Here is a 16,465-nt window from a genome sequence, read left to right as displayed (position 1 = left end):
TGAGGTTTATTCCAAATACATTCAAAGTCGATAACGTTGTAGTAAAAAAAATCCCATAGTATTTCCTCCTGACAATACTGACCAGGGATAGAACCCCCGGAAAACAGGTCCAGGTTAGATGTTCTTCAAATGACAAATTAACGCATTTTAATCACCCCCTAGGAGAAATATCTTCTGTCTAAATAACAATACAGCCCCATTCTTCAATGTATTGCTTTCTGTTCGGTTAGAATTGTATATGTTCGCCATATATTTTATGTATTTACAGTAAAATGCAAGTTTTTTTCAGTTCCATTTTCGACCCCCCAACTGTGGCAACTTCTATTTCCTAAATAAAAAAACTAAACCTGCTTTGATGAATATTGTCATTCATCAATGACAAAAAAAAAACTAATTTACAAATAATCTACATTACTAATAGGGATATTACTTGATGGATATTGACATAACTTGTTTGTTAAGATTGCAATTCTTAGAATCGGATAACATCTGGAAAATACTGACGATCTTTGTAAATGGATGTTTATGACGTGTTGCATGAAGCAACAATGACGTACATTTCTGCATTTACTTCCCTGGAATATATGGGTATGCTTGTTGTTGCAGTCCAAAGTTTCACGTCAATCGTATCACTTATCAGTGTATTTTTTAACGTTCTTTGATTACAGGGACATCACATTTCATAAATGTACGTATCTTTATCAAACTGTAAAGTAGGTGATAGGGGACGGGCATTATAACCGTATTTGGTGTGTACTTCTATCTAAGTTGATAACCAGATTGATACTGAATATCTGTAGAAACAAATGGAGTAAATCCACATACATCTAGAAATGATTACACAAGGGAAGCAGGTGATGTTTATATTGCATACATCTAAGTAACTGAAATAAAAGTCGAGTTTTGATATCACTTATTTGTCACGACATCTAATTTCCTAATTATTGAATTACCAGTGATTAAAATATAAATGATATACTAAAGATATTAATTCTGTACACGTATAATAATCACTTCATTGGCACCTGGTGCTTATATTTAGTTTGATTGCATCCACTCTTTATATGTCTTTGTCTGACTCCCCCACCTCTAATTACGTAACTGAGAACTTTTTTACTGTTTAGATGGCGAAATATAAATTTTCGAAAGGAAAACTGCCTCTGCAAAATAGTAGCTATTTTTTTCCCCAGAAATTAGAAGAGGTTCGAACTTTTCACTGGATGAAAACGCTAGTTTCCGCAAAACTGAAACCATATGGAAACCTAGCGGAAACCTGACGTTGAGGTTTCCCATTTGCTTTCCGCAGTACGTAAACGATTATATAGTCTCCGCAAGTTTCCGTCAAGTTTCAGTCTGCGGAAAACTGAAGTTGAGATTTCCCGTATGGTTTACGCCGTGTGTAAACGATTATATAGTTTCCGTTAAGTTTCAGTCTGCGGAAACTGTAGGCTATGATTCCTAATGGTTTCCGCAATGCTGAAACTTAACTAAAATTCGGAGGTTTTTAAAGTATTAATATGCAATCAATAGTTGAAATGCGAATATGAAAAAAAAACAAACACACACACACAGAAAACTTAAAAATTTAAGTGAGAAAAGAATAGTAAGCACTTTATATACATCATATTGTTATAAGAATTTTTTCAGATAAACAAAACAGATATGAAATGAGATACAGGAAACAAAGTATATTCCGTGTGTTGTTACGTTTGACAAGCTAGCATGCCTGTGTACTTCAGTAAATTCCTCCGTATATTTCTTGTTAGTCCCATGTTAATTGCAAGGTTTTTCCTCCGTCATGGGAACAATAGAGATAAATACACAAGGTAAACTAGAAGAATACTGTCCAGCTTTGTCGCCGCATAGAAAGAAAGATCGAAGTTCATTGTAATTAAAGATAAGTGCATATGGGGGTTTGAGGTTGAATTGAACATAAACCTTCAACTGGGACATTTATATACAGTCATGTATTTACGCAGATTTTACGTTGCATGTGCATTACTAAGAATGTATATTTTTTTATTTCATAATTTCAAAACTATAAATACTGCATATTGTAAATTAAGATTTCAAACACTAATAATATAGTCAGGTGGTAGAATTAGACACATATGTCTGCGTGTGAAATACGTATGCACATGCAAGTAATTACATGAAATATGCCAATTGGAAAATTTTTCGAATATGCTCAATTGATTGATTTAGCAATGAATATGTAATTTGCATACATGCATAAGTATGCATGTTTGTCAATGGGTTCTTTGCTTTTACCATATCTTATAGTATCAAGGATATACAATGTGATTATAGGCATATGTTCTGAAAACTTATGTTACCCTTTCTCTACATACAGTGTACATGTAGATTATGACATGTGTACACACATTATGAGTCACAGTACATTGTAGGACATTATATATGTGTATTGTAATTATATTAATATTATTTGTTTAAGAGCATTTCAATTCAAAGCTTAGCTGAATCTGTCAGGTCTTTTAATATATCTTTGAAAAATACAAAATAATTTAACATCATATGCATGCAAATCATCGTCTCATAAAACATATGGTGTCAACGGTTTGAGTTTTATCAAGTCTTTAAAAATGACCGAAGAAATCCTTCCTAGCCTTTGCGAATTTCGGACAGAAGAAAAAATAATGGTATGCATCTTCTACTTATAATATTCACATGAACATAACGAGGTTGCAGTAGTAGATCATTGTTCATAGTACACAATTATGACAAAATCTAGTACCAAAATGTACCACCATAAGTGGTAATTTAGCTTGCCGCTTTATTTATGTTTTATAATTTGATTTGAGATTGAATAAGCATTTCTAATACCAATAGAAAGGCAGTTGACCTGTAAGGATGTAATCTACATTCCTATTTGTGTTCGATTATGCAGACCAATTCTAAATTACTTCGCATGTTTCTAACATTCGGGCACCAAACTGTATGCGAATATTTGTCGCATATAGTACTTGTTCACAAAATTCAGGACTAGTTAATTTTGGAATCAGCATATCTTATAATATGAATTTAATGCAGTGCAGTTTCAAACCATGCAAAGTTCCACACATTAGAAATGAACTCAGAATTCTAATACAAACATGCACTGATGAACACTTCTAAATTTAAGTTCCTGAAAGTACATATTGTAACCTGAAAATATATTTACTGTTATTTAGAAGTCTGAATCGAAACCTCAACATTTGCAAAATCTGCATCTACTTAACAATACCCTAACCCTAACCCTAACCCTGACTAAAGTTTTATATCTTATCAAAATTACACCTGAAACACCATTCAAAAATACAAGGAGGGGTGGGATATGGAGTCCTGTACACAATCACATGCGTTCAAGTGATCAAGACATAGGGCTCACGGCGGGTGTGAGCGGTCGATTGAGGATGCTTACTCCTCCTAGGCGCCTGGTCCAACCTCTAATATATACAGGACTCCGTGTTTGTTGAACTCTTAATTTTGTATTCCTTTTAGGATTTATGAAATTGATCACTGTCCGTTATCTTCACCTTTTCACTTGTGCAAAATTAAGACGGCGTGGCTATTTCCTGGACATTAAATAAATTTTAGCTATAGCACTGTCATTTGTTGATGCTTACGATGTTATGTAAATCGAGATTTTCCTAGATGATTTGCATAGAGCTCTAGAAATTGAATTTCAAATTAAAAGTAAGATAATACACAATTTTTAAAGATAAAGGATACATAAATGTCTGATGTCTAAGTACAAGTTCTTGCACTTCAAGCAATGGGGAATTGTTTAGTTGTGTAAGTCGTGTCATTCTTTAAGAGAAGTTGTAGAAAAAATGAAAATTTAGCATAAACTAAAGAATTATTAAGTGATGTGTGGAGATTTTTCAAACATGCTCCTGTGCTAGAATATTAGTGTAGTGACATATTTTGACAAATAATGGGCAATTTTAATAGTATTAGTATATAATATGTTGGAATAATAGAACAGAATCTAGACAATGTGTTAACTTATCAGTGTATATATGTATGTAAACATAAATAATTGCGTGTTGATTGTTTTAGAGACACAAAATATTTTTTATGACTTCTGAGTGTACGTCTCTACTTTTTTATTATTATTTTGGAATAATTCTCAATCCCAGAAGCATCTAGTGCAAATCTACATAAAATCAACTCCCATCAGTACTTTCAGTACTTTGATTATATGCATATTTTCATTCGTGGTGATATTGGTAATACATGTACCTAAACGCGTTCAAAACTATGAAATATGAAAACCACATTCGGTCATAGATACCGTTGCTGAAAAACTGAAATGAGAAATCAATACAAATCTTATTGTTATTCTAATAGTTATTTTCAACTAAATGTCATTCCTACCGTCAATTTCCTGTCTATATACTGTTGTGTATATTACTATTTGCACTAAATCGTCATAGATACTTCTAGAAAGTAATGTTGATTTCATTGACATCTGTGACCGAGATTGTTCTACACATGTTAGAAAAATTACATAACGGTTGCATCATGGTCTTTCGAGATTGTACTAGAAAATTCATTCCTATAATATATACTGGAATTCTTATGATAGTTTGTCCCAAGTTTTTTATAGTGATATTTCACATAATGATATACAAATGTGTATATTCTTTATTACCAGACTTTTAATTTAGTACCTGACCTAAATTACGTTGGGTGACTATCAATCATCGAGTCAATGTTTCTAAAAGTGCAGCAGGCACAGCAATAAAGGTGGTTAAGGACTTGTGTCATTTGACAGAAATATTTATAAAATGGCCCATCCGTGAGGAACTTGTGCACATCAAGACAGCATTTCACAAGATAGCCAGTAAGGAAATTCCACAACAAATGTATATGTTGTCTGCTACAAGCTACTTGTACCTAGTGACCATGACCCTGACATTAATGCGTATCTTGAGCCCTAGTGCAGTAGCAACCTACTGCAGATGAAAATGTTATATAAATATGTGTCAATATCGATATTATTGGAGCAAACTAAAGATTTCTATTCCATGCCTGGAAACATATTGCCATACGCTAAGTATGGCAAATATCACTGGTATTAAACTGATGATAGTAACGATCGTTACTATCATCCCAAGATGGCGGAAGGATATTCGGGTAAAACCACGTTTACTTATTATATCTATTTGTATTGTTTATTTGCGAATGATATGTAGGTAAGACATATCATACACTAGCAACAATTACGATTAGGTGTTATTTTATCTTTTATACGGCTCATATGAACGGAAAATTCCTCGTTGAAAAAACAGCGAGGATGATAGTAACGAAAGTAAAAGTAAAAACAAAGATGACAGTAACGGAAATTAGTAACATTGTAAGTGTTACCCTTCGATTTGTATTTGTAAACATGCACACATACAAGCACTCATTCATACATATTATGTCACAAATACATATACATGTATGAAACAGTAAAACATGTATGAAACTGTACATATATCTACGTATCATAACTTCCTGGTAATATGTATGATTACAACAGATACATTTATCGTCTACTGATTCTTAAAGCTATGCCGGTCAAATAACAGTCTAGTATTGATTAAGATGTTGAGCATACACATCATTGATATTACTTACCAAAGCAGTGAGGTAGAATGAGGCACATTAATGAAAGGGTTCCATATCCAAACGACGGAGGCCAAAATCCCGTATTCATTTCGTCAGGTTATTTACTTCCTCCTTCTTCATTGAAGTGTATGTAAATATAGTAAGCATGTATAAAATGTTATCTTTAAAGAGGTAAATAGGAGTGTGGCGTATGTATTGAACATTGGGGCGAAAGAGTGTACTCTGTGTATCTCTCTTTCAACATTCAATATGATTCTCCATTGTGTTAGGTTATGATTGATGTACTGTATACATAAAATGATGCAGAATACAGGACTGTTTCTGTTTAAAACAAATAAAGAGTTATATAGCAATATATATATATATATATATATATATATATATATATATATATATATATATATGACCATTAAAAGGCGGTGTTAAAGGTCACAAACCCAGGAAATACCAGCTGACCATTTCAATTTTAATTTACCAGTTTTGTATAATAGTCTATTTTTTTCGTCGATTTTATATTCTTTTCATGTATCGTCTACAGATTATTAACGACACGCCGGAAAAATAACAATCAAATATTTATCAAGATGTTGAACATTAACATATCATTGATATTTCTTACCAAAGCAGTGAGGTAAAATGAGGCACATTAATGAAAGGCACTCTATCCAAACAACGGAGATTAAAATCCCGCACACATTTTGTCAGGTTATTGACTTCCTCCTTCTTCATTGAAGTGTATGTAAATATAGTAAGCATGTATAAAATGTTATCTTTAAAGAAGTGAATAAGGTGTGGTGTATGTATTGAACACCGGAGCGAATGAGTGCACTTTAGATATATCTCTTTCAACATTCAAATATGACTCTCCATTGTATTAGTTTAGGATTGCTGTACTGTATAAATAAACTGGTTCAGAGATACATAATTATTTCTGTCTAACAACGCATACAGAGTTTTTCAAAAAGACATTAAAAAGCACTGTTAAGGGTCACAAAACCAATACCAGGTGACCAAATTTCAGGGTTAGAGTTTACCTGTTTCGTATGGTGGTCTATGTTTTCATTGATTTTATATTGTTTTCAATTAAAATTTGGCGAATGAATTGATAGAAACGTCTGTAATTATAAGTTTGACGGCCTGAAACCCCAGACATGAATCGTCGGAGCACACTGTGAATAGTCGGAGCACACTGTGAATACATTGAAAACGTCCCTAAGATGCCTATATTGATGAGAGACTTAAAAAGAATTGGAATGGTACTAGTAGTTGTGAGGACATTAAAAATATTCCATTGTTAACACATTAAATTCTTGAAAATATTGTACCCACCCTTATACCAAACCCCTACCCCTGGGATCATAAAAGTTGCATTTTTAAAAAATATTTTATCAAAATGCATCCCATGCATAGAAATCTGTTCATAACTCACATCAGAAACAAAATTAGCTTATACTGCATAGCATACATCAGTGAAAATATAAATTAGAAGAAAAAAAACATTTCATAATGCGAACAGAAAGACTCATTTGATAATACACACATTAAATTTCGCACACTAGTACATACTAAGAAGTAGATGACCCATATTGATTTAGGCCACGTTGTCAAATGTCATGAGTCAAACTGGAAATAAGAATATACCGCCTGCTCAATATCTTGAAGATTCTTTGCTTGAAATACTTCAAACTTGACAGACTAGTACATCATATGAATTAGAAGATGCCTATTGATTTTGAAATATCTGGTATATCCAGGGGTCCGTGTTTGCCCAATTCTTTATTTATTCATTTTTTCTGATAGGAGTATGAGATTGATCACTGTTCGTTATCTTCACCTTTCATGGTCACACTGGACATAGGAATATACTGTCCACTCGATATCTTGAGAACCCTTTGCTTAGTAAACATCAAATTTAGCACACTGGTATATCCCAAGGCGTAGATGACACCAATTGATTTTGAGGTGACATGGTCAAAGATCAAGGGTCAAATTGGACATAGAAATATAAAGTCCGCTCAATATCTTATGAACGCTTTGCTTGACAAACATCAAACTTGGTACACTTGTCATCCTAAAGAGTAGACGACCCCGATTTAATTTGAGGTTACATGGTAACAAACCAAGGTTAATCCACTATGGAGATAGAAAGATATTATCAGCTCAATATTTTACTACACTGGTACATCCTTAAAAGTAGATTATCCTTATTTATTTTGGGTTCATGGGGTTAAAAATCAAGTGTCAAACTGGTCGTAGTAATAAACTGTCTTCTACATTTTAAGAGTCATTTGTATGATTTACATCAAACTCGGTACACTGATACATCCTAAGGAGTTTTACCCTATTAATTTTGAGGTCAAAGGTCAAGTGTCAATTCAACCAAGACATAGAAAGATATTGTCCGCTCAACATCTTAATTTGTTTTGGCACTACTATTAATTGAATGATGCATAGGTATAAACCATTTTCAATTTTGCACTCTTGTTCATACATATTTTTAGTTTTTTTAATATATACGAGGGTTGTTCGACACGTAATGTGTATTGTACGATATCTCAAAATCATTCTACTCAAATAGTGAAATTAACATTACATCTCTTCCAAGTATTCTCCGTGGTTTGAAATACACAATTTCAATCTCTAAATCCATTTCTGAAATGCGTCACGGTACCTTGATTTCGGTAGACTTCTGAGGCACTGACTGATGGCTGAGTCAAAGGCTTGTTGGGACTTGTAACAACGACCAAATAAGAATGTTTTAAGTTTTGGAAAAAGGAATAAGTCGCATGGGGCTAGAATCGAAGAGTATGGTGGATGTGGCAAGACGGTAACCATATCTGACTTCAAGAATTGCTTCACAACCTCATATGTATGAAAGGTGAAAATAACGAACAGTGATCAATCTCATAGCTCCTACAAGCAATACAAAATAGATAGTTGGGCAAACATGGACCCCTGGACATACCAGAGGTGGGGGCAGGTGCCTAAGAGGAGTAAGCATCCCCTGTCAACCGGTCACACCCGCTGTCCTATATCCTGTCCAGGTAAACGGAGTTATCCGCAGTCAAAATCAGTGTGCCAAGAACAGCTTAACAATCGGTATGGAACACGTCAGACAGCATTTGATCCAATGATAGGTTGTATTGACGAACTAGATCGTTATCACGACCATATAATTTGAGAATGCTGACTTCAATCGAGACTGTTGAATCCTCTGTACCATCAACTTTTGTGTTAATAGCTTACCTCGATGTGATGAAGCATTAAAGTAGACGAACATGCCTAAATCATGACATAAGGCGTCGTTTATGATAATATTTCTTAAACTTTTTTAGCATAACATCTCGGTTATACCGACCTGTAAAACTTTTGAACTTCAGCACCGGAATTTTTACGGCTATACCATCACATGAGAAGAACATGGATTAAAGATCCTTCTTTGTGCTTATGGTTCTTTTGGCAACTACATGCCTTCTACCGTGTTTAGCCATATTTTGTGTCCAATTTTTCTTACTGGTTCGAAATAGTAAACCCATATTTCGTCACCAGTAACAACGTTTACAAACCTTGATAGAATGTGGGAAACATTTTGAGCAATTGCCTAGCGGTTTGTACTCGTACCCGTTTTTAGTAATCTGTCAATATATGCGGTATTCATCTGGCAGAAATATTTCGTACTTTCAAAATAGGCTTCAAAATAAAATGCACCCACGATAGCGATATGCCAACAGCTTTGGCAATATCACGAATCGTGTATCCGCCATCACTTTCAATTGTTTCCCTGACTTATAAGACATTTGCCTTGCCTGTTACAGTCACAGGTCGGCCAGATTTTGCTTCATCTTTGACTGACTCGGTGCCAGTCAGAATATGCGTTTAGTAAACCAGAAGTGATAAAAGAATTAGATAGATTATATGAGGAATATGTTTTGGTTCCAGCTGACAAAGCTTTTAGCAACATTGTCTTTGTTTGTAAAGCTAATAATTCAAACTGATTTTAAACGAACTTGGCATTAATTCCACTTATGGTAATCGTACTTATCCTCCAACTGCCCTTTTAAAAAGATGAAATTCTTCAAAACATTGCTTCAGTTTTAGGCACAATTAATATCTCAGTCAATGGGTCGAATGTCATTGTCTTTGCTTGTAAGGTTTTTTTATGCAGTTTAGGAATCCAGTATAGGTACAGTAACTCATATTCATTCGCACATAATATTCATTACCATTGCATCCATATGGATATACAATGCCTAGGCTCCTGATCCAGTGATCCTATCGTTGTCTACAAAAGGGGAAAGATAACGAACAGTGTGTCTTATGTTATTTTTTCTTCTTTCCTTTTATGTCATGTATTCATATTCAGGTAATAATTTTATCACTAATTAGGTGTGTCTTATGCTATATTTTTTCACCTTTTCCTTCTATGGCGTATTCATGTTTAGATACTTATTTTAGATGCTAATTTTATGTTTGTGTATATGTTTTAATGCAGGACCACTATGGAAACTAGCTATATGCTAATTTGTGTAATCCTGGATAAATAGAGGCTATTATTATTATTATTATTAACAGTGATCAATCTCATAACTCCTATAAGCAATACAAAAAAAAATAGTGGGGCAAAATGGGTAATTGTTGAACTTGAAAAAAAACACAGGATAGAACTGAAATGATCCGACCTAAGATGATTTTGGTGATTGGTAGCATACCATCTATCTTAGCAGACTTGAATTGTAAGCCCTGTGACAAAATTTGCACCAGTAATTCAACAGTGGGATCTTTGAGACTTTACAAGGGTAGGATATTGATGTCAGGTATGACGTTTCAATGACAAATAGGCGAGAGACCTTACCATCAACTCAGAAGTAGGTGGCCACGGGATATTTAAACCTTGAATCATGTGATAATCAAAATACGTTTTTAGGTACATTTGATATGCCTTTCATGTGATTTCTGACAAAGCTGCTGCGAACAACTTGTTTACCTCAAACTTTAGATAGGCGTATGAAATGTGATAGGTATCGTGCATAGTGATGCCTGTGAATGACAGCCAACTTGCCTGAAAAAGGTGCCTCTGTTGGCGAGAAATTGAATTTTTTAGCCCTAATAGGTATGTCAACTGCTCTAAGAAGAATGTTATGCAATATACAATCCACAACAAATGCATGGATTAACTTCAAAACCCGGTTGAATTTGGAGGACAGTTTATTCAAAACTACCACCAATGCTTCATTATCAACATGAAAAATGAATTCTTTATTTGGTAATCTACTGGCCCACAACTTGATGGTCAAACCACTGTAATAAGTTCTAAAGTTGTCATATCATGCATTATTTCCGAGTCGTACCAATCATGTGGCCGAGGAAAATTACACCATTCACCCTAAAAGTGGACACCACAATCCGAATGAGCAGAAATAGCACTGTCTGGGTCCAAAAGTTCAAGTTCGATGACCAATCGGTTTCTATGAAATACATTTTACCATTAAAACGTTCTAACAAACTTACCCACATACAAAGGTCTTGTTTCATTTCATTATTGAATTTCATGAAAGGTGAAGATAATGAACAATGATCAATCTCATAACTCCTATAAGCAGTACAAAATAGAGAGTTTGACAAATAGGGACCCTTGGATATACCAGAGGTGGGATCAGGTGCCTAGGAGGAGTAAGTATCCCCCGTCGACCGGTCGCACCAGCCCTCTTGATCAGGTAAACGGAGTTATCCGTATCGAAAACTAGTTTGCCAAGAACGGCCTAACAATTGGTATGAAAGAAGTCAGACAGTATTTGACCCAATGATAGGCTGTATTGGCAAATTAGATTATTATAACGACCATAGAATTTGCAAAATGCTTACTTTAAACGAGACTATTGAAAACCTGCACCATCAACTTGTTTGTGAGTAGCTTGCCTCTATTAAAAAACTTACCATACCCAGAACAAGGTATTGCGTATCTAATCAGTTGATAGATATAAACACCATATGCAAGTGATAATGGGATATTGCCATATAAATATGAGAAGTTGACGATGGGGGAGCCTAAACCATCCCGTTTATTATAAAGTTGAGTTGTTAGTTTGCCTTTAATCAATATTTATTTTCAATAAAATGCTGATTTGGCTTACTCGTTCCATGGGTTGTGTTCTTCAAACACTTCACCAATGCCCTTCACGGTGAGATGGATTTAGTGGGGAAAAACAAGCTTCCCCAGCTGGGATTGTAACTGCCACAGTAGAATATGTTTTTCCTTAGATATTCCCTCAATAATTCCAACAACTCATCACATTTAGCTTGAGGTAATCGAACCATCATCTGCATGGTATCAATTTCCAGACCCAGGAAAACAAGACAAGGTGTAGGGAAGACTGCTTTTGCCTTGGCAAGTGAGACCTTAAGTTCACTACACACTGTTTGAAATGTTTACATTTGTTTGTAACAATATATTTGATCTTTTCATGTGAAAGTGATGAAGGTACTAGAACCAATAAGGTGTTGGGTAAAGCAATGTAAATTCTTTAAAACATCTACATGACAATGAATAGTCCATTTATCAATGTAATACACACCACTGACCTTGAAACCTAATAAATCAAAATCCCGAGAAGAAATTGGCAATTATCGGAATGATGAGTTTATATCCATTTTCGATGAAATCACTCTTCCCAATCGTGGCTAACATTCTCATCACTGTATCAAATGACGAGTAATGAACTGTTGACTCTATGTATGAATTGACACTGTTCTTTGCAGGGTATGATAAATGGGTTATTAGACGCCAACCAGTGTTGTTACCATTTGGAACAACTCCTACGGGATATATACGAAGATTAGAAATAGGTCGACTCTTGTAAGGTTCCTACCCTACCTAATTCCACCTCTTTGTTAATGTTTAAAAAATCTAGTATAAGTTTATGAGCTACTGATTTGTTGGCATAATTGACAAGATATTTGGGCAATACATGAATTCTAATTGATGTTGTGTGCATTTCCCCTGTAGTTAGGAGTTTGGATGGGGAGCCGAGATAGTTCTGCTGGGATGGAGTGATTGGTGTTCTGTAGTGCTGAGGCCTGGACTAGGGGTGAAAGAATCTATAGAAATTCTGAAATGCAAGAGTAGGACTTGTCTTTGATTGTTGCTAAGTGCAGGACATGACTTGGTGCTTGCCGTGCATTGTGTACATGTGTGCATAATGTCTTCCACAATCTCAAACCCAAAATTGCCAATGGCGAGTATGTTATTTTAAGGCTTTTGATCGATTGCAGTGATGATTCTGATCTCAATGACGATAATAAATATTTTTTTTATGCAAGGAGGCAACTTAACTTATCATCAAAATATAAATCCATGGTCATTTCAGATATTCAGGTGTGGACCAATGCATTTTTATCTATGCCTCAATTTATGCATTGACACACCCATAATTATTGCATCCTGTTTAAATACATGCATACTATCAGAATAGGCCAGTCGATCAGAGGCACGTGGATGGAGGGATTATAATATTTATTTCCGTTCGAAAAAAGAATACAACCCCGGTATGTCATTTCCTGTTGTTAATCAAGGGCTGTGGCTGTTGTACACGTACAACCCACTCACTGTCCAAGGGTTGGTGTCACAAGCCATCCCCTTAAAGTGTTCAATGACCATATTTTATATCTAATACATGGATGGTGGAATATTTGTAACCATGGTATGATTTTGAAGGGTTCATCAAATAAAAATAATCATCCACCGTAAGAAGTTATGAGTTCAACTATAAAGGGCAATGTAGTAAAACTGCATATCAATACAAGCACGAGTGTATATTGTGTTCCTTGTAACAACCTTATGTCAAATGCAGACGTGGTTCAGATTTTTATTGAATTTGCAGGCCACCAAGTGCTTCACCATCCTGGCACCCTCACTTGAATCGAGGATCCCATCAGATAAGATTGAGCACCTCAGGTTTAAGTTGTCTCAGATATTGCAAAAACGTAAGGTTACTCTAATCGACCTCCAAGAAGTTACTGGTTTACTCAATTGCTGCATTCGTGCTATCCCAGCCCACTCGCTGTCCAAGGGTTTGTGTCACAAGCCATCTCCTTAAGGTATTCAATGTATAATGACCATATTTCATATCTAATAAATGGATGGTGGAATATTTGTAATCATGGTATCATTTTGAAGGGTTCATCAAATAAAAATAATCCACCATAGGAATTTTCAAAATTTTGTTTACTGCTTTATTTATTTCACCTAGAATTTAACATTGAAGTATACGGGAAAAGCATGTTTTATTACAATATTTTAAAAACAAATTGTATTTTCACACTAATCTCTTGGTAGAAAGTTACATACACTTTCTTTTTATAAAAATATGAAATAAAATTAATCATTGACCAAACACATTTTTAGAAAATTAGATTTCTCTTATTTCTACAAAGGGCAGACAACTCTTCCAAAAAGTCTAAGTGTAAAAAGGTCAGCTTCTAATCGTTACCAGTCATGTGAATTTCATCTGCTTCACTTTCATCATTATTTAACGATAAACTTTTATGTTGATCTAAATCCTTCAAAATTGTTCATTATCCTTTCATTATACATGGAATACCTTAAGATGTTATGAGTTCAACTACAAAGGGCAATGCAGTAAAACTGCATATCAATACAAGCACGAAAGTATCTTGTGTTCCTTGTATCAACCTTAAGTCAAATGCAGATGTATTTCAGGTGTTGATTGAATTTGCAGGCCACCCAGTGCTTCACCATCATGGCACCCACACTTGAATGGAGTACCATCCACCCAAGCGACCACTACTAGACCCCCCACAATTCCAGCGCTTTAGGACCCCTTAAACAACCCAGCAGTTTAGACCTCGAGGATATCGTCCCCTTCTCTATTAGTATTTCCTTCTCATCTAGATACTTGGCTAACTATCCAGATGAAGTGGCAGCTTTAGAATCATTACAGGGATTTAGAGAGGGTTTTGAACTTTGCTACCAAGGCCCGGGTGTGGCATCGAATTGTAGAAAACTTAAATCATTGCACAGTTTGCAAGAGGAGGCAATGCACCTATTAACAAAGATAAGCTTGGGGAGGATTGCTGGTCCTTCCATTCATTCACGACTCCAAAACCCTAGGTTGTCACCTGTGGGTATGGTACCAAAGAAAGATGGTTCTTTCCGACTCATAACTCATAACCACATGGGTATAGTATTAACGACTTCATGGACAAATTGTTTGCACAGTTAAATGTTTTTCTTTTGATGAGGCCCCTTAACATGCTAGCTAACCTTGGTCACAGGGCCTTAATACCTCGCATGGATATTAAATTTGTCTTCAGGTTGATACCTGCTCATAAGTCTGATTTTGAGTTATTAGAATTCAAAATGATGAGGATGATTTTTATGGATAAATGTTTACCATTTGGCTGTTTGGTTAATGGTGCGAAATTTGAGAAATTTTCAACATTTTTAGAGTGGTTACTTAACCAACAGGCAAATAGTTTAAATGTGGTACACTACCTTGATGGTTTTCCTCTCGCTGGGAGGGCAGGTACTCCAAACTTTGTCTATCTTATGTCTATTTTAGAGCAATTTGTGCATAGTTCGGTGTCCCCTTAGCTGGGGAAAAAACACTAGGGCCAACGGGCTGTCGGTTAAGTATATCTTGGTTTAGAAATAGACACTCTTAGTATGACTGTTAGGATCCCATCAGATAAGATTGAGCAGCTCAGGTTCAAGTTGTTTCAGATATTACAAAAACGTAAGGTTACTCTAATCAACCTCCAAGAAGTTACTGGTTTACTCAATTTCTGCATTCGTGATATTCCAGCAGGTAGGGATTTCGTTAGGCGGCCGTATGATGCATGTTGTGGGCTTTCCCGTCCGCATCACAGGAGTAGAGTCATCGAGGAAATGAGGAAAGTTATATACACTTGGCTTGCATTTTTAGATGATTTTAATAGCATTACATCATGTAGAATGGTCAGTTTGTTGAATTATTTTGAATAAGAGTTGTTTACAGACAGTGCAGGCAATGCCAGTTTAGGATGAGGAGCAGTATACGATACTCATTGGGTTTATTTAGCTTGGCCAGAGGAGTGGAATGGGTCATATATTTTCTCTGACATAACATTTTTAAAATTGGTTTCTATAACCATGGCATTTGAGGTTTGGGGCAGTGGTTTGTCAGGTCAACGAGTCATTATTCATACTGATAACGTAGCTTTGGTTTCAATTCTTAACTCGAAAACCTCCAGGTTCAAGACAGTGATGTTTCTGCTTAGGAGACTAGTTCTCCAAGGTTTACTGCTTAATATTCAATTTAAAGCCGAGCATATTTCAGGTATACATAACATTAAAACGGATTCTCTCTCCCGACAGCAATGGAAGCGAAGAAGAAGGAGATGCACAATCACCCCCAATCCCCCCATCATGTTTGTACATGATTTACAGCTTAGATCCCAAGATCTTCTAAATTGTGCTTTATCAGCCAATACCAAAAAACTGTATGTCTCTAAAGTTAAGGCATATCATATGGTTTGTTCCAGTTATCTCCAAAACGAAGTCTAGCCCCATCTCTTGCAACTTTGGTTGATTTTGTGTCATACCTATCCCTCACGAAGTTTTCGCCTACATGTAACACAGTGAAATCATACATTGCAGGCATTTCTTACCACAAGAAATTGGACGGTTTTCTTGACACTACACAGTCATTTTTACTCAAGAATGTCGTAGCAACCTACACAGTGATGGAAGGAAATCAATCACCTTGGATATTTTAACTGCCATGTTTCAGACGATTTCAAAGATATGGCAGTCATATTATGTATCTACATTATTCTCAATCATATTTTG

The 16,465-nt window shown here is 35.3% G+C and overlaps 1 protein-coding gene across 2 annotated transcripts in view; it reads right to left on the bottom strand.

Moving 5' to 3' along the window:
- Positions 1–5,724, bottom strand: part of LOC130051329 (hemicentin-1-like) — a 485,422-nt gene extending 479,698 nt beyond the window's left edge. For both annotated transcript variants that reach the window (XM_056153294.1, XM_056153293.1), the window contains exon 1: positions 5,629–5,724. In XM_056153294.1, coding sequence (XP_056009269.1) covers positions 5,629–5,707 — 79 coding nt within the window. In that variant the 5' untranslated portion in view covers positions 5,708–5,724. The remainder of the gene's footprint in view (positions 1–5,628) is intronic.
- Positions 5,725–16,465: the final 10,741 nt, after the last annotated feature.

This window comes from Ostrea edulis, chromosome 1 (assembly GCF_947568905.1).
Source record: "Ostrea edulis chromosome 1, xbOstEdul1.1, whole genome shotgun sequence".
Classification (NCBI taxonomy): Eukaryota; Metazoa; Mollusca; class Bivalvia; order Ostreida; family Ostreidae; genus Ostrea; species Ostrea edulis.
Note: the sequence above shows the minus strand (reverse complement) of the source record. Positions and strands in the feature narration are given on the sequence as shown.